The sequence below is a fragment of the Denticeps clupeoides genome, chromosome 14, assembly GCF_900700375.1.
Source record: "Denticeps clupeoides chromosome 14, fDenClu1.1, whole genome shotgun sequence".
NCBI lineage: Eukaryota > Metazoa > Chordata > Actinopteri > Clupeiformes > Denticipitidae > Denticeps > Denticeps clupeoides.
The window spans coordinates 19,385,029-19,408,670 of record NC_041720.1 but is presented as its reverse complement, the minus strand read 5'-3'; the positions used below and the strand labels follow the sequence as shown (position 1 = coordinate 19,408,670).

At 40.2% G+C, this 23,642-nt stretch overlaps 1 protein-coding gene across 4 annotated transcripts in view; it reads right to left on the bottom strand.

The window, feature by feature from the left end:
- Nucleotides 1-6,052: 6,052 nt before the first annotated feature.
- ankef1a (ankyrin repeat and EF-hand domain containing 1a) overlaps nt 6,053-23,642 on the bottom strand; it is a 28,699-nt gene continuing 11,109 nt past the window's right edge. For 2 of the 4 annotated variants that reach the window (XM_029002837.1, XM_029002836.1), the window contains 6 exons: nt 13,653-14,484; nt 9,084-9,310; nt 8,738-8,898; nt 8,600-8,635; nt 7,499-7,639; nt 6,053-6,723 (listed from right to left, as the gene is read on the bottom strand). In XM_029002837.1, the coding sequence (XP_028858670.1) occupies nt 6,568-6,723; nt 7,499-7,639; nt 8,600-8,635; nt 8,738-8,898; nt 9,084-9,310; nt 13,653-14,484 (1,553 nt within the window). In that variant the 3' untranslated portion in view covers nt 6,053-6,567. The remainder of the gene's footprint in view (nt 6,724-7,498; nt 7,640-8,599; nt 8,636-8,737; nt 8,899-9,083; nt 9,311-13,652; nt 14,485-23,642) is intronic. The other 2 variants (XM_029002838.1, XM_029002839.1) reach the window with 2 other exon arrangements.

Genomic DNA, 23,642 nt, shown 5'->3' with positions numbered 1-23,642 from the left:
GTGTGGAGACAGAATAAACGGAGTGTGCAAAGAAAAGGGGGCAAACTTATACGGTTGTGGCACTAGAGGGGAAAAGTGCCGACATACTTGGAGAAAATGGCACTGTCCACAAAAAAGTGAACATTGACCATTTAAGATGAATGATTAAGGGGGATTGTCGCATTCCTTCTAAATTGGAGAAGAAGGACATTTCAGCTCAAACACCAGCTGTCCCATCATCCATATCTATACCCGCATCAACAACAAACCCTCTGTAATACGCTTTGCACCTCCTGCCAGAGAAGCACCACCAGCTCAAGTCTCACCATCACCACAGACCGACCAGACACAACTAGCTGCTGAGGCATCACCACCACCCCAGGCACCACCAGCTCAAGCCTCACCATCACCACAGACCGACCAGACACAACCAGCTGCTGAGGCATCACCGCCTCCCCAGGAAGCACCAGCGCAAGCCTCGCCAATACCCCAAGCTGCCCAGACACCACCAGCTCAATCCTCACCATCACCACAGACCTGCCACATACCACCTGTCTCACCATCACTACCATTTGCAAAATACAACGCAGATAACGCAACCACAGAAAAAGGTGACTAGTTAATATTAACTGATTTGTAGTTCGTAATGATCTGAGGTTACCTATGTTTCCATTCAATATTTGTTCAAATAAATCAAACTATTAAGTACCAACTGTGACAAACAATATTATCATAGGAAGCAAAATTATCATCATGTTGATATTGACCAGTTTTAACTTGAAACAAAGTAAATGGTAACTTCAACATTGTCTACTACTGTTCACAGATCTGCAGGATGCTTGGGCAGGAAAGGATATTCATGTTCTTCTTTCCAGAGTGGGACCATATAAATTATATTTCTGGGACATTGCAAAGATTGGTCCTAAGATGGAACTAGAAAGTGAGGTATTTTGTCATTATTATAATATACATTACTAACCTCAGTAATCAAGTATGAACTGTTTACATGTAAACAGTTATCTGCAGTTTGTTAATAACCAATCAGGAGTATCACAATACATTGTCCAACAAAACCATGAAATGACTCATCTTCAATTTTACGACAATGGAAATACAATGCATTAGACCAAATGTAACTGTTTCACAGGTCATCAATGCATACTTGACAGTACTGGTGTGGCGATATATCACCAAACAAGGATGCAAAGCAGCTGTCATCGATTCCTTTGCCATGACAGCAATTTGGGATAGAAAACTATCCAGACTGTGAGTATGTAGTGGAACATGATTGAGCAATTGCAATTTTGTTTTCAATGAGGGCAAGAATAATGATGTTTTTCATCAAATCTTAGATGGATCCAATGAAGTATGATGTCATTGTGGGGGTTACCAACAAGAACCATCACTGGATTCTGACAGTAAGATTGCCATTTGTGAATTACACTGTCTCAAATGGTATCACTCAGTTAGTGTAGATTAAACAAGATACTCAGTTTGCTTCAGTCATATCTTATTATTAGATAAATTAATTGATTACAATATTTTAATGTTTTTTTCACCTTTTCAATGCTTTATGAGATTACAAGGGACAGGACATTTAGATTTTGGGATGGGTATTTAATCCATCTTTATACAAAGCTAACAAATCATGCACATGAAAAAAACATAGCTGCTCAGTTGAACATATGCAATCATGATTTCTTAGACTTTTTGGCAGTGGGTACTGCAATACAATAGCTACAATATCTTAGTCACCCTCCACAGGGAGTCAGTGTTTTGGATAGGTCTTCCTATATTTCTGAGCTTTGAAGAAGAACACCATATCTACATGCCAGCATTCTTGCAGGAAGATATATTTCCTAAAAATGTCAAAAGGAATTATTTAGTAGGTCTTTCTGTAAAATCCTTAATGTTTGTTAATGCCTGAAAATGTAAAATTCAAACTTTACAAACACAGGTTCTGTATCCACATGAGAAGAGATGCCCTTTTTTGGATCCTTTGGGAGAGACAGCAACTAATCAGAAAAGCTGCGAGGAGACAACAAGGTAAATTTGGCTCTCTCTGGGGCCTTACTGAAAACCAAAAGCTAATTATCATATGACAGCATTTTCACGAGTGTTTCACTTTGTAATCATTTGTCAGAGCCTTTTTGCGGAAGAAGGGCCACAACATTTCAAGGTGGTCATGCAGCACCCTGCCTCATTCTCTCCAGCAAGAGGCTGGATATAGCCACTACCCTCCTCCGGGAATCTGGTATGTATTCTTCTTTGTCATAGATTATCCCATTCTGTCTAAATCTCAGACATAAATTAACAAGAACCAACTTAATACAATCTAGCATTTTAATATAGTATGTAGAAATAATAATTAATAAACATTTATTCGTATTAAATGTTTACAATATACTTCTAGGTTAATATATAACCTCTTTTTGTTTTTGCAGACAATCTCAGCAGCATGTGCTATTATTGTGGTAGTGAGGATAGAGACTTTCAATGGGTATTTTCAAACTAAAAACTTGTGTGGCGATTGTTGCATCTCATCCCACCCTGTCTCTCCCTCCCATTTCCTGTCACTCTCCATTTCCCTATGTGTATTGCAGACCAAAATGCTATTAAAACACACATAAACATGTATGTTTGCAAGTGTGTGTAAATATGTATAACAACTGCTTTGCTAATTCAGGGTACTCTCTGCAATACATTCTTTAAACCTGGTATACTATTAGTGTACAGATCAACTCTGCTGTATAAAGAGTAGACACATATTTCAATACATCTCAGGAAAAAATGTTTGATTTATTTATTTGTTTGTTTGTTTATTTATTTTCAAATTTATTTTCCATATTTGCTGTGACAGTTGTAAATGGTGGTTTCATGTAAGCTGTGTCCAGCATCCTCCAGTGGACAAGGAGTACCTGTGCCCAGCATGCATCTGATTAATTTTGGAGTATGTAACTTTTTTTTCCCTTAATTATTTTTGTGTTAACTGTTTAATGATTGTAAAAACTGAAGTGTTAATTTACTGTACAAAATTTGTTTCTTACAATGCTTATATTGTTAATTTTATTGATCTTAACAACAAAGTTATTGGAAAAGCATTTTTTTGCTTTCTGTGTATTTCTTTTATTTAGTTAATATAAATTCCAATCACAGTTGTAACTGCAAGGGGGGGGGGGGGGGTGGGGGGGCATTCTGTGGCACAGCAGCCTGCCATGAAATGCCCCCCCACCTAGATTTTTTTTCCTTACAGCCCAGCTCAAAATAATTTCTGTAGCATCAGTGAGGAAGAGATATGAGTAACTGGTGCAAGTTTGGTGTCTGTAAGATACTCCCAGCCAGAGTTAGGCAGGGGGGCATTCTGTGGCACAGCAGCCTGCCATGAAATGACCCCCCACCTAGTTTTTCTTCCTTGTTGTCCAGCTCAAAATAATTTCTGCAGCATCAATGAGGAAGAGATATGAGTAAGTGGTGCAAGTTTGGTGTCTGTAAAATACTCCCAGCCAGAGTTAGGCAGGGGGGGCATTATGTGGCACAGCAGCCTGCCATAAAATTAATCGCCGTTTTGTATTAAAAGACGACCGAAAAGCAGAAATATTTCCGCCAAATGAGTTCAGCAAAGTGTGCGAAACATCATTCAAGTAAATCAATTGCCTGAAGGTGACTAAAGTATTTGCAGAATCGAGCGTTGGCCAAAGGAAAAGCAGTACCGTAGCGTTCAAATGAAGTTTTCACTGTCACATTTGTAATGACATACAGGTTTTCGTTAATGAGAACTTAAGGTTTTAATTGTGGGACACCACTACAAACAAGTAATTTGGGTATTCTTAAAGCAAGAAAAAAGTGACAGTGAACGGCAGCTTCTGTTGCGCTGGAGAAGTGACTACGCCTTTAAAAAGAGCGATGACGTCAAGGGAGGCAATCTGTGGCAGGGGGGCAGTTTAGAGCACAACACCGGGTAGAGACACTCACCGGCTGACTGGGCTGGTGCGCGTCCTGGACAAGAATAGAGTCGATTAAGAATTCTGTTTCCCTAATTAAATATAAATTTCGGATGCGCTCCTCTAGCTCGGCTATTTTCTCCTACACTTTCCACAGGTGAAATCCTCACTATTGACAGAGTTCGTCAAGCTTTACATTTTAAATACTGCACAGGGGATTAGCGAGGGAGCCATAATTTACTTTTTTTTTTGGTGAATTTAGGTGATTAATTCTGAAGTAATTCAGGAAGTCCTGGGAAGTAATACCAGCTCGCGCCAAACACACCAAACAGTGCAACACCCTGTCCAATTCACGGTAAAGAGAGTGCATCTCCCTGCCATCTGCTAAACCATAACAACTATCCTGAAATCTACATAGTGCTGCGGTTGCATGTCACAAAAATTACAAAGGAAATTGAAACCACAACATAATAACACCATTAAAGGGGAGGAAATAACATCTAATCTCCTTTTCGTCAATGCAGAAATTTAGTCAACATTTTAGTCTAGTTTTTATGTTGTGAACATTTTTAATATTGCCAACAATATTACATGAGATATTTCATTATAGTTACTGTCACATGACCAGCATTCATCACATCAAAAAGGCTTGTTGATATTTCAGAAATATTTCATCATAAAATTGCCAAAAACAACACTACTCACTTAGTCTAGTCAGGGCTCTTCATTTTTTTGGCTGTGTGTTCTTTTAGCATCTTATTTTGCTAATCTGCCAGCTTTAGTGATGAGCTCACTTTCCCTCCATTTGATGCATTGTCCTTCTTGCCATTCTTTCATCTGGTATCAGTCTTCATAATTAAACTTCCAACTAGGGTGTAAATTATGTCTTTAGTTGAAATAAAAAGCTGGCTTTTAATGGCCAAGAGCTAACCTTTTCCTACTCCACAGTGCCACCAGCAGCTATCAGTATAGCTTTAAAGCAACACATTCCACAGAGACTGTCATTTTGGCTGTCACTAAGAAGCTACATGCTGCTAGGATAAATCCTTCATCCCTCTTGGTTGAATCTCTACAATAATGTCTTGACCATCCTTGATTCTTGAAATGTGTGGCTCAGTGCGGCAATTGCATTATTTGTACTTTGTACATTTTTACATTATTTGTATTGAAATTCAATAAAACCTGATAACAATGAAAATATCCACATCTGGTCTATATAGATTCTCCACTGCTGTTCCTCATTGCTCATGTTTCTACATATATTCCAGGTGATTCTTGTCCATATCAGGATCTTATGAGCTCCCTGGTCATATCTCAGATCTCTCCTTCTGCAACTGCACATAATCAGAACAATCACTTGTCCTTTTTTACTGCCATGCTGATATTTTTTTCTGACATGTTGATTCATTACCACAGACCTGTTACAAGGGAATCACCTTTCCCAAAGGAGACAGAGTCACTGGATCCAAATTGAAAGGTTGTAATATTCATGTAGCAAGGAAACAAGTCTGCATGATTTGTCTGACTAGTTTTTTGACCAATCTCTTTATATATTAGAACCAGTTTCTGCCCTGCAAAATGACAAAAATGACTTCTGAAAGAAAACGGGCTGTTAGTAAAAGTTCAAACATGGAATAAATACATTTCTTCCATCAACATGCTACATATGTACTTGTTCAATCATTTTTATATTGAAACTATATTACAGTAATTCACTCCTGGAAGGGTTGTCTTTGACATTCAATAACAACTGATCCATACAACAGCTGTAGTGCATTCAAAGTTTTCCCATATAAAAGTGATTGTCATTGTGAAGAACAGCTAGCACATGTCCTCTGCATTTAACCAATCATCCTTAGTGAGCCGTGGGCAGCCATGAAAGGCACCCAGGGAGCAGTGAGTGGGGATGGTGCTTTGCTCAGTGGCACCTTGGCAGCAACTGACAACTTTCCAATTACAGGTCTATTTCCTTACCCACTATGCCACCACTGCCCCATATCAATGCATTGCTATACTTCCTTCTGTCACAACCATACTGACATGATGAGGCAGGTGCACGAAGAGGAGGATGAAGAGGTGACGAGAAGACAAGGAAGGAAGGACGCAATCGCATGACATCATGAAACCGGGGTTTAATTGTGAAGTACAGGACAGGTGAGACATCCAATGACACTGGTGAACATGGAACATAACTTCAAAGACCTGGCGGCGAACAGAAACTAACAGGGCAGCTTTATACATTTTACACAGGTGAAAACGTATAGAAAACATTACACAGGACAACAGTGAAACTCCGGTCCGGGTCCCCTTTCAGACCTGATCATGACACCTTCACTGAGTTCCTGTTGTTAGCTAGCATACAAAGTAAAAAATGGTCCAACTACCTCCTACCTGAAACCTCTTATCACAACCATGTATGTAAGCTGCTCTGGGACATAGTGTCATTAAATGTAAATGTGACTTCAGAAACATTCAGGGCTGAATACTTCTATGGACATTTTTGAGATAAAACAGAATCATCAGCAATCAAGGCAAACTCTCCTTTTGAGAGGCCACAATCTGTCCAACTACCTGATTCAGTTAGCTCTGCAGTTATATCTGTAATGAGTCTTGATATTTTTTCCTGTTCAATACAGCCCTTGGTCTATTACAGTTCCACTTTAAAAAGCTCTAAAGATCTTGTGTATATGTTCTTATTGAATGGCATCAGGAAGTTCTCAAAGTCCACTTTATTGGTGAAACGTTCTCTCCTCCTCCTCTTCTGTTCAATGAGCTGTTTGGTTGTCATCTGGTTGCCCCATACCTAAAGAATTAGTATGGGAATGAGTATGTGATGATTATGCACTGTAATTTCATTGTTTTTCTTTGTCCATGCTATGTCACTAAACCAATTTTAACCACAGCAAACCACAATTACTAGTAACAATTTCAGTCACACACAGTGCAGAAATTCTAGGGTAAGTGGCTTGTTCTAAGTAACATTCATTAGTTCTAAAACTGATAACACTCACTATCCATCACCACTCATTCCTGCTATTTCTTCTTAGTTGCCACTGCCAGTTCCCACCGCAGGGCGCATTCAAAAATCATTTTACACAGACCCACAGAATATTCAGGGGATGCTTATCAATTAGCCAAGGAAGATTAGAAAATGAATGCTGAGGAGGTGTAATGAAAGCTAGCCTCTGGGGTTTACATTTCAGTTGCACTGGCAACAAAAGTAAAGTCAGAGGTGTGACTTCTTGACATTATACGACATGAATTATAAAAACTGGAAATAAAAACATAAATTAATAATTGATAAAAATCTTTTAAAAAACATAGTTAAATCTTTCACAATTTATTTAGTTTGAGCACATTCGGGGCATCATAAATTAGTTTATTAGTTTATTCTGTCCTCCAAGTAAGTGGGTGGTACTAATGCTGATCTAGCCTGATATTGTACACGTGTCACAAGTGGGAAGGGATTTGGATGGGTTGTTACTGAGATCTAGTGAGACATTGTGTCAAAAGCACCAACAATATATTTAATCAACACTCATTTTACCTGCTTTAGTAGATAGTATTATAGAATGTACCATTCTGGGTGTGAAGCTGATTTCCACCTTGTTGATTGTTCCATTTGTGATCTGAGTGTTGTGTAGGATAACACTCTCCTTTTTCTTTTTCAAAGATTGGGTTGGCTTAGAGGAAATCGGGCTGGAGAAGCTCAAGCTCTGCTGAAAGAGGTGATTTGTTTCATTTATTTAAGGTCTTATATGCAATCAAAGGATGAATAAGTGAGGAAAAATGGTCAGATTACTTAACATTGCATTGTTAATAAACACTGTGTGGTGAATACTGGTCCGAAACACCTGACAAACCCTGACAGTTCAAGCTGCAATTACAAGAAAGGTTGGTGAAGGGTGTTTCAGTGAAGTGAGTCTCTGTGAGTCTCTGATTTTACTACACCAAAGTGGGGTCAGCACCCTCTCATCACTCCTCGCTCAATCTATCTGATCCTCCAGCACTGCTGGACTGGTGCAAATAAAGGGTTCATCAACTCTCTTCTCCACATTGTCTCCAAAGTGGTGGAATGAACTTCCTCTATATCAGGCGTTGCCAACACTCAGAGAGCCATTTGGACCTGAATTCCACAGCGAGTATCAGCAGCTTGAAGATAACAGTGCTTATAGTATTTTTAGTTGTATGCTATGTATTGAAGAACTAGGCTAGTGTGTTGCTTATAAAGTTTTATTTATGCAAAGGGGTGGTTCACAAAGACTGCATGTTTGAGGATGAATTGAGGGGCAGGAATGCTATCTAGATCAGGTGTCAGGATCTGGTCTGAATGGGGCTACACTGGATCTGGGTTTTGTGTTTTGTGTTTGTCCTGTGTTATTATGTTTCATGAAGCTGCTCTGTTTATTTCTGTTTGCCCTCGGGGCGTTGTGTGTTGATGTTTCTCGTGTTGTGTGCTCCATGTAATAAACCCCTGACTTGTGACATTGTGCGTTCTTCTTCCTTGCCATGCCCAGCCACCGTAACATTGGGTCATAGTGAACCAAATAAGGGATTTCAAAGATGGATAGTTTGAAGGTGTAAAGAGGAATTTGTCCCCTTAGGTTACCTCCCCCTTCTCATACTTTTTCCACCCAGAGAATTTATCACCCCTCCCATAAAACATTATCTCCACTGACCATCATGGCTTCCAAACATGCGAAGCATTGCATTTGCTGTGGATGTGAAAATGAGCACAAATTATTATTTTTTGGTTCAAATCACGCGAGACTCTGAAGAAACAATGGGTTAATCTTTCGTGGTAAAGCATGTTCCACCTTCTCTTTAGCAGAAAGGGTCAGTCGTGGTCTGTGTTGAACCTTGGCAGTCCTGCTGTTCTTGTTATCCTTTGCTTTGGGAACTGAGTCCAACTTGGCTTGAATGAGTTCCACTGTCCTGGTGTCTGTGTATGTCAGAGCAATATCCAAACAGTTTTCTTCTGTAATTAAATGAAAATTAGTTATTTGTGTGTGTATTTCATAAATGTGTGGTGGCAAAAGTAAAATCAAAATGAGCAAACTGACCGTTCAAGCGAGCAAAGTACAGCAGTCATGCTAACTAAAATACATAATTTAACATATTAAATAAGTCAATACAATACAATGTTAAAGAAATTGGATCTACCTTTTTTGTTTTTGGCTGTGACATTGGCCCCAGCCTTAATGAGGTAGTCCACACAGCAGGGTCTACAGCTCTCAATGGCCCTCATGAGAGGCGTGGCCCCATTTAATGCAGGGCTGTCAACATTGGCCCCGGCCTTAATCAGCAGCTCAATGATGTCCAGCTGGCCAGCATGGCAGGCATGGTGGAGAGGAGTCCACCTGAACTGGTCTGTAGCATTTACATCAGCTCTGTGAAACAAATACAGTTCAGGAAATACTGTGTGTATCTCTCTCTCTCTCTCACACACACACACACACACACACACACACACACACACACACACACACACACACACACACAGTATCTCACAAAAGTGAGCACACTCCACACTGAAGGCATGACACTTTGACACAGTGTACAGCTGTCCCCTCAAAATAACAAAACACACAGCCATTAAAGTCTGAAGTACACCCTTAAGTGAAAATTTCCACATTGTGCCCAAAGTATCAATATTTTATGTGGGGACAAAGCACTGCCTTAACTCTCTTGGGATTGGAGTTCACCTTAGCTCACATGTTGCCACATGACAACATCATAGAGCTAGTGGAGGATAGAGACCTTGCGCACCTCCATCTTCAGTTTGAGGTTGCCACACAGATAAGGTTTAAGTCTAGAGACATGCTTGGCACCTTTATCCTCAGTTTCTAGCAAGGCAGTAGTCATTTTGGAGTTGTGTTTGGGGTCGTGTGTTTTGGCCCTAAAGCCAAGGGTGGGGATGATGCTCTGATTCATGGTTCCCTCAGCACTCATGCAGCCCCAAACCACGACACTCCCACCACTGTGCTTGACTGCAAGTATGACACACTTGACACTTGTAAGCAAGACTCTTGTCTTTGTACTCTACCACTAGGGTGGTAGTAGCCTAGTGGGTAACACATTTACCTATGAACCAGAAGACCCAGGTTCAAATCCCGCTTACTACCATTGTGTACCTGAGCAAGACACTTAACCCTAGGTTTCTCCAGGGGGACTGTCCCTGTAACTACAGATTGTAAGTCGCTCTGGATAAGGGCCGCTGTGGATAAATGCCGTAAATGTAAATGTACTCCTCATGTGGTTGCTGCCACACACGCATGACATCATCTGAACCAAATTTATCTTGGTCTCATAACAGGACATGGTTCCAGTGCTTAGTCTGCTTGTCTTCAGAAAACTGTTTGCATGTGCTGTGTTGAATTTCCAGTGACCAGTATAAGAGCATTTGAGAGCAATTACACTAAGTATAACACACTTGTGTCACAGTATCAAAGTGTCAACTTCAGTGTGATCCCAAGGAAACATAACAAAATATTTATAAAAACATGATTTTATACTGACTTGTGATATAAAAAGGGGTTTGTTATATAAAAAAACACCCTCCTTAAAAAGTGACTGAATAGACTGATCTGGAGGGTCAGCTCTGGACCCAGTGGAGGCAGTGAGTAAAAGGAGTAAGGCGGCTAAACTGTCATCCTTGTTGGATAACATTTCCCATCCCAAGCAGGAGCCTCTGATGACACTGAGCAGCTCCTTCAGTGGCAGGATTTTGCTCGTCTCTGATATCTTTTTTCCATTAATTACATTGGCTGCCCACAATGGCTTAGTCAGAATGGCCGCCCACTGCACACCAAGGTGATGGGGCAATGCAGAGGACACATTTCATGTGCTGTGCTGCAGTGTTTCATAATGAAAAATCCCTTCACTTTCAGATCATCGAAAAATAATAAATATTAGTCAAAGACAACACAAGTAACCACCAAATGTTTTTAAGTGAAGGGTTTTATTATTAAGGGAGAAAATATCCAAACCTGAATGGTCCTATGTGACAAAGTTATTGGCCCCCTGTTCATCACACCCGAGGTCAATATCTAGCCGCATCCAGGCCAAATTAATGACACGCCTATCAAAAAATCACTTAAAAAAAGACTGCCTGACAAAGTGATGTAGACCAAAATAATCACAGTGAGAGCTATTATCCACAAATGGCAAAAAACATGGAATAGTGGTGAACCTTCACAGGAGGGGCTGACCAAAATTACACCAAGAGCGCAGTGACAACTCATCCAACATTTGGTGTTAACTTGTGTTGTATTTATACTTGATATTATTTATACTGGATATTATTTGATTATCTAAAACAATGAAATATGACTAACATGGAAAAAAAGTAATAAATCAGAGAGGGTGCAAAGATATTTTCACACAACAAACACATAAATCCATTACACCATAGTGTTTTTCACATACACACGTGGACAAAATTGTTGGTATCCTTCAGTCAATGAAAGAAAAACTCAAAATGGTCACAAAAATAACTTGAATCTGACAAAAGTAATAATAAATAAACATTTTATGACATTTAACTAATAAAAGTTAGACATTGCTTTTCAACCATTCTTCAACAGAATTATATAAAAAAAAAAACTCACGAAACATGCCTGGACAAAAATGATGGTACCCCTAGAAAAGACTGAAAATAATGTGACCAAAGGGACATGTTAATCCAAGGTGTGTCCATCAAAGGTGTCTACAATCTTGTAATCTGTCAGTGGACCTATATATAGGGCTCCAGGTAGTCACTGTGTTGTTTGATGACATGGTGTGTACCACACTCAACATGGACCAGAGGAAGCGAAGGAAATAGTTGTTTCAGGAGATTAGAAAGAAAATTATAGACAAGCATGTCAAAGGTAAAGGCTATAAGACCATCTCAAAGCAGCTTGATGTTCCTGTGACTACAGTTGCACATATTATTCAGAAATTTAAGATCCATGGGACTGTAGACAACCTCCCTTGACGTTGCCGCAGGAGGAAAATTGATGACAAATCAAAGAGACGGATAATATGAATGGTAACAAAAGAGCCCAGAAAAACTCCTAAAGAGATCCAAGGTGAACTTCAAGCTCAAGGAACATCAGTGTCAGATCACACCATCCGTCATTGTTTGAGCCAAAGTGGACTTCATGGCAAACGACCAAGGAGGACACCATTGTTGAAAACAAATCATAAAAAAGCCAGACTGGAATTTGCCCAACTACATGTGGACAAGCCACAAAAATATCCTATGGACAGATGAGACAAAAATGTAACTTTTTGCCAAGGCACACCAGCTCTATGTTCACAGATTGAAAAATTAAGCATATCAAGAAAAGAACACCATCCCTTCTGTGAAACATGGAGGAGATTCTGTTATGTTCTGGGGCTGCTTTGCTGCATTTGGCACAGGGTGTCTTGAATATGTGCAGGGTACAATGAAATCTCAACACAATCAAGGGATTCTAGAGAGAAATGTGCTGGCCAGTGTCAGAAAGCTTGGTCTCAGTTGCAGGTTATGGGTCTTGCAACAGGACAATGACCCAAAACACACAGCTAAAACACCCAAGAATGGCTAAGAGGAAAACATTGGACTCTTCTAAAGTGGTCTTCTATGAGCCCTGACCTCAATCCTATTGAGCATCTTTGGAAAGAGCTGAAACATGGCGTCTGTAAAAGGCACCCTTCAAACCTGAGACAACTGGAGCAGTTTGCTCATGAGGAGTGGGCCAAAATACCTGCTGAGAAGTGCAGAAGTCTCATTGACCGTTACAGGAATCGGTTGATTGCAGTGATTGCCTCAAAAGGTTGTGCAACAAAATATTAAGTTAGGGGTACCATCATTTTTGTCCAGGCCTGTTTCATGAGTTTATTTTTTTAAATAATTCTGTTGAAGCATGGTTGAAAATGTCTGACTTTCATTGGTTAAATTTCATAGAATTTTTATTTATTATTACTTTTGTCAGATTAAAGTTATTTCTGTGACCATTGTGAGTTTTTCTTTCATTGACTGAAGGGTACCAACAATTTTGTCCATGTGTGGATGTGCAATATCTGTATATCCACTCTGTACATATATACATAGATATTTTTTTCTATGTTTACATATACACATATATGCATTAGTGTTTTCTAATTACCCTTTTTTTCAGATTGTTGAATACTTTTTTTACTCTACGGTTGGTTTAGTTTTTTATTCTGTTTATTCCTGCTGCTCTTCTAATGTCCACTTTCTGCGGTGACAATGCAACTTTTCCACTTGTGGGACTAATAAGGAATTATTATACTATATTATTTACTATTATTCTGTCTTACATTCAACATCATAATACAGTGGGAAAAGGACATATATGAGGGTTTGGTTGTGTATGTAAGAGAGAATAATAAATAAAGGACAGAATGTCTGAACATGAAATGGGGTATGTTAGAGTTTGTGTGTGTATGGATACTGTCTTTTAAGACCTACATAGTAATATTACAAACAAAATCCTACAAAAATCCCTGCCTTTGTGCAAGTGTGCCTATAACAAATTATGCTGGTTTAAGGTCGGTAACACCAGATAATGATTTTATGTTTTTGTTTAACATTTTTGTTTCTTTACTTTGCATTTCCTTACTTTTTGAATTAACCTTCTTAAAGCATTCTTAGTTTACAGAATTTGTTCACACCTGCCTGAAATATTTGCATTGTACTGTTTGCAAAGGAACTGACTAGCAAAAAGCAGGAACTGTCATTACCCTAAACCTAGGAGAAACTCAACCACTTCATAGTTGCCATTGGAACAGGCTGTCATGAGAGGTGTCTTGTAGAAGCAGTCCTTGATGTCCACAGGGACTTTCTGGCTAAAGGCCACCTTAAGGGACTCCAGGTCGCACGTCCTGACAGAGTGACTGATGTTGATGTAGACCTTCTCTGGCTTATCTATATACCAAGATGAATCATCTTCAATGGGGTTAACTGGAGGATGATCTCGATCAAAGCGTTTGGGATCAGTGTGTGACTGGTAAGCTTCAATCATGAAGTGTGGGGGTCCTCCATCATCCCGTCGGTGTATGAGTTCAGGTGGGATGGTGCACACTGGAACAGGCAAAGTGAACTTACGCGTCTTTTTTATGTCTTTTCCTCCCTTTGCTGCTTTTTTTTTCTTTTTTGAGCTATAGGAGGACAATAAGAAGGCTTTCTGTAGGTACATTAGGCCTGTAAAAAAGTCATCAATATTAATCCATCCTTCTCTTCTCCTATCATGTGCAGCAACGAGTTCATGCAAGCTGTCTGTGTCTAAAGGTGCCCGGTGTTCTTGCATCACAGAGACAAATTTTTCCCTGGAAACAACCTCCATGCCGATGATGCTATCACCAACTGCCTCAAAGGCACTTCTCAGAATGGCTTCATACTCTTGGGACCAGTCATAGAAGTTAAGAGCCCATGTTTTGCTGGTAAGGGACGATCCTAGATTCCCATGCAGTCGTTCAGCCTTCTTCAGCTCCTTTATTGTGAATTTATGGCCATTGTCTTTGGCAATCTGACGAGGTAGCAGGCCTTCTTCATTCTTCAGTTTGGGATTACAGCCTGGGATAAGAAGTACAGAATTGTAATTTATTGTCTACATTATTACACAAGTACATCTATTTTCTTGTTTAATTTAAATGGTCAGTTCGTTGAATTTGATTCAATATTTATTCTTTACCAGCAACACGTTTTTAAATTTTTTTAATTGAAAGTAACCTCTGCAAAAACTGACTGAAAGTTGAGTCATGGCAACTGGACTTCTTTCTTAAGGTAAAAAACCCCAGGGCCAAATACTGGTACAAATGCCAAGTGGGGCAGTAGTGGCCTAGCGGTTAAGGAAGTGGCCCTGTAATCAGAAAGTTGCCGGTTGGAATCCCGACCCGCCAAGGAGCCACTGAGGTGCCACTGAGCAAAGCGCCATCCCCACACACTGCTCCCCGGGTGCCTGTCATGGCTGCCCACTGCTCACTAAGGATGATGGGTTAAATGCAGATGACACATTTCACTGTGTGCACCGTGTGCTGTGCCTCTGTGTATCACAATAACAATAACTTCACTTATAACAATAACTTTTTTTTTGCCGAATAAACAGACACTCAACATGCTGCCCTTTCATACATCCCCATTTCACATATCCACCAGGTTGGCCACACTTAACAACCCACTTAATGGGGGCAGGAGGAGCTGCCAGGGGTGGGGCTGTTACATCCGCCCACACCGATTGCCCCTGCCTTTTTTTCACTCAACGAGCCTATTCAGGCAGGAGTGAGTTGAAACAAACCTGGAGGATAAACTTGTTGTGACTATCCTACTTCTTTTAGATTGATAAAGTTCTGTTGATGCAGAAACAAATGTTTCTATTTTAATAAAGAAGTCCAGTTGCCATGACTCAACTTTCAGACTACTTCACTTGGGTGACTTAGAATCTTCACAGACATTCTTCAAAAAAACAACTTCTACAAGAATAATAAGATACTTGCTTCCAAGATTCTTGCAAATTACACATTATTTCTTCCCTACTCAGTCCACCAACTCAATCCACCAACTCTGCCAAACTAATGGCAGCTACCTATGTATTGATATGGATGCATTGTTTGTACATTATCACACTGCAAAATTACATTGTAATGAACCCAGGGCAGCAACTGGCATGAATGGAGAGTTCTGGAACCTATTGCTGAATCAAACATATGCCAACCTCAGAAAGTGGGCTATGAACTTGACTGCAATTTAAAGCGCAAGACCACAATAACAGATTAACATCTACCATTATACATTAAAGAGATGTCAGAAAAAGACAAATAAAGACAGACATTCCAAACAAATATAAAATTATTGGCCTATATAGAGATTCTGTGCACACCGGTTTAAAGATACAATTTGTTGAACTTTGACCTCTGCACACTGCATTGTCGCACCACCAATAGAAACAAATCATTGAAGCGGTTCTGAAATGGAGGAGAGGTTTATTATAACAGTGATTATAAATTGATTATAGAGATTTAATTTGACTGTACGATGACTTACCACAATACCGCAAGTATGCTACATGTACATGTAGTTTTGACAGTGAACAGGTGCTGGTTTACAACAACAACAACAACATTTATTTCTTATATAGCCCAAAATCACATACAGTATGTCTCAATGGGCTTTGACAGGCCCTACAGTTGACACCCCCCACACTTGACCCTTCTGCACACAAGGAAAAACTCCACACAAAAACAATTCTAGGAGAGAGAAAAAAAGAAAGGAAGAAACTTTGGGAAGGAGTGATACAGAGAGGGACCCCCTTCCAGGGTAGAGTGAGCCTGCAAATGGTGTCAGTGCAGGGTTGGGGATGATATAATAATAAGTCCTACAGTTGTAGGGTTGGAGGATTCCAGGATGTAGTCAGTGTCATGGTCTAGATTATGTGTCCATAATGATGCTACTGGTCCATTTGAAGATCCCTGAAGCTGTAGTTGTAACGGTGGTGGTGGCTGTGGTGACCCTCTGGTTTGTTTCATGGTATGTCCTTGTTTAGCAGTTGTCAGGAACCAGGATTTATTTGCTGGTCTCTTCACTGGGGTCTGCCAGTAGTCTGGGTGCTTGATTCCGTGTCTCAGAGAAAAACAAACAGAAGCAGCAGCAGATGGTTGCACTGCACGACTGATACTGAAATATGTGGTTATAGTGGTATATTGGTGCTACAGTGGCCCGGTACCCTAACTAAGACAGCCTAACTAGGGTGAATTTAACTCTGTCTGTGTCTGTGTCTAACAGGGGGACTCTGTGATAAACTGGACTTTATAATTGACACTGCGTCAAAGTGAAGTGAAATGAGGGTCTAGGATTTTAACAAAAAGCCAGAGAAAACAGATAGGTTTTGAGATTGGATTTAAACACTGAGACTGTGTCTGAGTCCCGGACACTGACAGGCAAGCCGTTCCACAACTGCGGAGCTCTATAGGAGAAGGATCTGCTCCCAGCTGTGACCTTCTGTACTTTTGGTACCAGTAGTGACCCCGCACACATTGATCGAAGGGGGCGTGGCGGTTCGTAAAGAACCAAAAGTTCACTCAGGTATTGCGGGGCGAGACCATTTAGAGCTTTATAGGTCAAAAGTAGGATTTTGTAGTCAATCCTACATTTGATGGGTAACCAGTGCAGTGATTGTAAGACTGGGGTGATGTGGTCAAATTTCCTAGTTCTAGTTAGAACTCTGGCTGCAGTATTCTGCACTAGCTGGAGTTTATTCATGTACCTACTAGAGCATCCAGACAGTAATGCATTGCAGTAATCTAACCTTGATGTAATAAATGCATGGACCAACTTTTCTGCATCATGCATTGAAATGATATTTCTTATTTTCGCAATATTTCTAAGGTGAAAGAATGCTATCCTAGTGACATTGTCTACGTGCGAATTGAATGAGAGACCTGCATCAATGATGACACCTAGATCCTTCACTTCAATACTCAGTGAGATAAAAAGGCTATCCAGGGTTATTGTGTAGTCAGCCAGCTTATGCCTGGCTGCTTGAGGCCCAAGTACAAGCGCTTCTGTCTTGTCAGGTTTACTTGTCAGGTTCATCCCAACCTGCCTGTCCTTCCAAGCCCTGGATGGGTGCTCTTTTGGGAGACAACCCCCTGTCATACCCCACTAAGCCAGTCACTCTCTATATATCCCCTCACCATGCTGAAGAGTTATGATTCATGGTCTGACCCCAGTTGCCCCATCAACACATTTTAGGCATTGGTTAGGCATGGTTATGCAAACCCAATCCACACATAGACTGGAGCATGAACACTGTTATATCCTGATCCCTTGTTTGTAGATCCCAGTGTTATGTTCCCCTCATGCCAGTGCATGGCACATCCATCAAAAGCCCACATGCACAGGACCCACTCAACATATTCTAGATCTGACTCGCCTTCCGCCACAGTGACCATGGGATTGCGCAATCAACCTCCTGCCAGGTAAAACACCTCCTCGGTTGTGTATTTATTCATTGTCTGACCCTAAGTGCTTACATTTTGGTGCAAGATGAATGGAAAACTGCATTTAGGCCATATAAACACTCCAGCCATATATCAGAGCTTTGTTAATGATTTCCTATATAACATTCTCAAGGTCACATTTCTTGGTTACCACATTAGCACAGCTGGGATTGCTATGCAGTTGCAAGCAGTTACTGAGTGGCCCCAGCACAACACCATTAAGGGCCTACAGAGATTCTTGGGGTTGCCAATTACTACCATAGATTCATCAAAAGCTACAGTACTGAGGCAGCACCGGTCATGTGACCTCTCCAAATTCAACCAAAAAAGGTCCACTTCACCAATGGTGCATAAAAGGCATTCTGCTTGCCTCAGCACCGATCTTGAAAATGCCTGACCCACTGAAGGCATTTGTGGTGGAGGTTGATGCCTCAGAGGTGGGACAAGGAGTGGTGTTGTCCCAGTACCATGGACACACCAGGAAGCCGGACTCCTTAGTCTCACAGAAACTGACAGAGGCCTGTTTTTAATTTAAAATGACATATTGGCTTGATAAGCACAATGGGAGTGCAGATGTGCTGTCCTGGCAGTTTTCTGCCATCCATGCTCCATAGGAGAACCCAAGCCCATTCTTTTCCCCTCCATAACTGTCGACCCAGTGTCCAGTCCAGTGTCTCCTCAACAGGAAGACCCTCTAGCGCATCATTGGAACAGAACTCCCAATCCTGGAGGAGATACATATCACCTGGTGTAGACGCAGAGTGAAAAACATCATCAGAGATGAAACACACCCTGCACACTCACCCTGCTGCAGTCTGGCAAGCGCTACAAGTTTCTACCCCACCACCATCATACTGCTGAACTACCAGCAGATTATTGCCATTATTGGCATTGACATCACACATGTCCAAAAATGAACATGGCCTTTATTAATAATTGGCAGTGTTTTGGCGGAAAACCTGGTCTTTTTAGACATGATTGGGTCCATGTATCTTGGAATGGTGCCACCCAACTAAGTAAAAATATGGCTCATGGTCTTAGTTGTTAACACCTGACCAACTATACCTGAGACCAGGCAGCAGACAGACCAGTTAAACCAACTGTCTGCTAACAGCTTAAAGCCTCCTATTACTTTGGCCATCATTTAAAGACCAACTGGGCAAGACACAGAATTTGTGGATTTTATATCAGAAATTGCTTTATCTACATGTAGCACTTGGGTCAGTTCTAGGCTCAATAAGCAGGCGGGGTAACAGTGTGTTTAAAGATTGTATTGGGATCTATTCCACCCAGCATGCAGTAAGTGGGGGCAGTGGTGGAATCCTGATCCGCCCGTGTGCCACTGAGCAAAGCATCGTCCCCACACACTGCTCCCCGGATGCCTGTCATGGCTGCCCACTGCTCACTCAGGGTGATGGGTTAAATGCAGAGGAAAAAATTCACTGTGTGCATCGTGTGCTGTGCTGCTGTGTATCACATGTGAAAATAACTTCACTTTAATTCTAATGTTGTAATTTGAAGACGAAATAAGTAAATGAATAAATCAGAGAAGATGAACAGAGTAAATAAAAAACTAAATAAAAACAGATTGCACTCTGAGTGCACTCTGGGAATTCAGCTAACCGATAAAGAATAAAGAATCTCACAGTACACAGTTCAAACACACAGTACATAACATTAAGCAATAAAGTTCACGTTAAAGTTCAGAGGAATTTAATATCCAAGTAATGAGAAAGGAAACTGAAAGGAGAAATCCAATGCACCTACCAGCCTGGTGGAGTGAAGCTCACTTTCCTGGTGTCCCATCACAGTTCAGATCGCTGTTCGATGAAATCTCTAGGAGGCTTGCCATCACTTGTATCAATCCACAACAAAAACTGACCAAAATGAAAGTGAGATCTGGTGCACGTACGTTTAGCTCATCAGCAAGGGATGCAGATCTTTTTTGAGAACTGCAAGCAGGTACGCAGTGCCACAGAAAGGACAGAACAATGGCTACTGTACAGAAAAGCATTAGGTGGAACTTCCAGTCTCTTTCATTTCTATTGGTTAATTTAACACCAGTTGTGACAATCAAGTAAAGCTGAAATAGTCTCTCTCTTTTAGGAATTGGACCTCCTTCTGTGCACTTTCAATATTTTAATTATGTTACACCACATTATTGTGTAGGGGCTACATACAGACAAAATATTGTTGGACCAATTCACTACCACAACCACACACTCGATATCAAATTAACTTACATTACAGTAAGTACCGTCAAGATCCTACTTGTATTATCACTGTCTTCGTCTTTATTATTTAAATCACACTACGGAAAGAGGCCTTCTCAGTTACAAATTATCTGCTTATGTGCAATGTTAAGTACAAAGAATGCATTTCGATGCATTTTACTCAATCTTAGTGCTGCATTTGATACTGTTGACCACCACATTCTGCTAAACAGATTGGAAAAACTTGTGGTAATCAAAGGTTGTGGTAAATGGTTTCCTTCATATTTAACTGGTCAAAACACCTTTGTCAATATCAATGGTTAATGTTCGGAAAAAGCATTGGCCAAATATGGAGTACCCCAAGCATCCATACTCGGACAAATATTATTCTGTATATGCTTCCACTTGGAAACATAATTCGGAAACATAGTATCAACAATCACCAGATGTATAGAAGTCATTACTGTATCAAAACTTGAGAACTATTCACAGGACATTGAAGACTGGATGAACCACAACTTCCTCATGCTAAACTCTAAAAAGACTGAAACGTTGTTACTTTGACTAAAGCTGGCAAAAGGAATCTATCCGACCTCTCAGTCAATATTGATGGAACTCCTTCCACCATATGTACAACAACCAAAGACCTGGGAATCACAGATGATGGTGATCTGTCTTTCGAAAATCACATAAGCAATATTTGCAGGACTGCATTCTTTTACCAATGCAACATTTTAAAGCTAAACAGACACTCACCATGCATGATACAGAAAAACTGGCACATGCATTTGGAATGTCAAGAATCGACTACTGTAATGCTCTACTTATTGGAAATCTCTCAGTAAACTCCAGTAAAAATTCACATAGACTATAAAGTTATTTTATTAACATACAAAGCTCACTACATAGACTGGTCCCTGATTACCTGAGTAACATGTTAACAGATTACTCACTTAAATAAAAATTACTCTCGACGAGCCTTCTGCTACAGACCTCTACTGCTTTGGAACAGCCTTTCAGCTAAATTACGGAATTCAGATATAGTTTCAATATTTGAAAGTCCAGGCTAAAGACACATCTTTTTGGTCAACCATTCAATAACATTTAAAACACACATATATTATGATGTGTAAGAGTATGCTACACAGCCTCTGAACTCAGAGGCAGCCGGAGTAGCGTGCATGCTGAGTTTGTGCTGTTCATTTTGAGTTTCGTGTGTGATTGCAGTTGTGCAATAAAGGAGTGAACAAACCCAACCCTCTCCCACATTGGTTATTGATTTAGCCAAGTGTGCTACATTTCCAACACAGAGGTGCTTGACATCAGAAAAAAAGGAAACATGTATCTTTCAATCAATTTATTTTTATGACCATTTACTCTAGATTCTCATTGAAGGCATCCAAACTATGAATGAACACATGTGTAGTTATGTGCTTAACAAAAAGTGGAGACCTGGCCTCCACAGTCACCGGACCTGAACCCCATCGAGATGGTTTGTGGTGAGCTGGACCGCAGAGTGAAGGCAAAGGGGCCAACAAGTGCTAAACACCTCTGGGAACTTCTTTAAACTGTTGGAAAAGCATTTCAGGTGACTACCTCTTGAAGCTCATCAAGAGAATGCCAAGAGTGTGCAAAGCAGTAATCAGTTATTTCACCTATTTTTGTTAAGTAGATAACTACATGTGTTCATTCATAGTTTTGATGCCTTGAGTGATAATCTACCAATGTAAATTGTCATGAAAATAAAGGAAACACACTGAATGAGAAGGTGTGTCACCTTCTACACACACAACTAGGGCTTAACGATGTATCAAAATTGAACCAAAATCACGATCCCTTGCCACGTGCGCCGTGTAGCTGTTGATTTTCTCTGCATCATTATGAAAGACTCACACCACTCATTACATGCCCTGTTCTCCCTCCTACTGTCTTGTAGAGGGTTCCGCAGCATCAGAACTGTAACTGCCAGACACTGCAAGAGCTTCTTCCCCAAGCAGTCAGAGCCCTCAATGCACTGCCATCACCAAAGAACAACTTAACAACAATACACTTTAAGCACCTTCTAACATTTTGCACATTTTTGTCTTGTCTTGTGTGTCCTGTTTGAAATACCCAGCATATCCTCTTACAAGCATCTTACTTGATGTCCTGTTTGTCCTTGTTCAGTGTACAAGGACAAAAAAAAGTTGCCTTTTCTTTTATATTTCTGTGCAGTATTTTAGTTAGTATAGTGTGTATATTCATATATATTTTTCTTTCTTTTACAATTGCACTATGGGGGGGCCTGTGTAAACAGCATTGTACTGACTGATATTCCACTAAACCCCACCTCGACCACCACACTGGGTCTCAGGAATGGGGGTGTTTCATTAATAATTTTATCATTATTAGTGTTGTTGTTGTTAATTGCTCAGACTTCAAAAGATTTCATACATGGCACAGACAATTCAATAAAATTATAAGATGATTATAATGTGAGAATACGATGAAGACAACTTGTTCTGAACAGGTGTTGTCAGTGAACAGGCTGTAAACGTTTAGGCTACCTGACACTCAGCATTGAAAAACAGATGTTAATTATCTGGGCAACATTCTCTAATAGCAGTCAAGTTGTCAATGTTTGTGTCAAAGAAGTTGTGAATTTGTTGTAGCATTAAATCAGAAAATGACTCTAAGTGATGCGCCTATGGCTGGGGTCAACAACATTTTTGGAAGACATTACAAGTAGCAGAATAACGTGAAGAATTCCAGGATGACTTTTCAATTGTGGTTGTGCTGCAATTTACCCAGATACAATCCTGCCATTTTCCGATTGGCTGTTGTCTAGGCCCTTTCTTTTTTTTGATGGTGAATGACAGGCTTTAGGATCCCACAGAGCAGCACTTATTTCATACTATGCCTCCGGATGGGAGATACAGGAAACAGTTAACGTTTTGTTTCGTCTCATCAATTAAAATGAAGAGACATTTTAGTCTAGTTTTTATTTTGGACACCATATTTAGTCTTGTTATTATTCATCAACAATATTACATAATATATTTTGTTATAGTTATAATCACATTTACGTCTTGTCACAACAAAAAGGTTCATTGATGAAGATATTTCAACATCAATTTTTTGATGAAAACCACACTAATTGTAATTAGGAAAGGGTATGACATAAAAGTATCACACAAATCCTATTCACTTTATCTGCAAAATTGTGTTTCCAACCTGGCTCTAGTGTGGAGTTGTGGGGTTTTCAGTAACTTCAGGCATGGGAAGAATTTTCTTTTGACGTGGAGATTTTACCTTGTTCATTACTAATAAGAACACTTACAGCAGAAAATTATAATGAGTCTAGCTGTGGACTTAAGTGCAACAGGTCAATAGTCATTGAGACACGACACTGAAGACTTCTTCGGCATGGGCACGATGGTGGTGGCCTTGAGACACATTGGAACAATGGCGGTGCTCAGTGTGATGTTGAAGATTTCTGTGAGAACATCTGCCAACTGGTCTGCACATTCTCTGAGAACCCTTC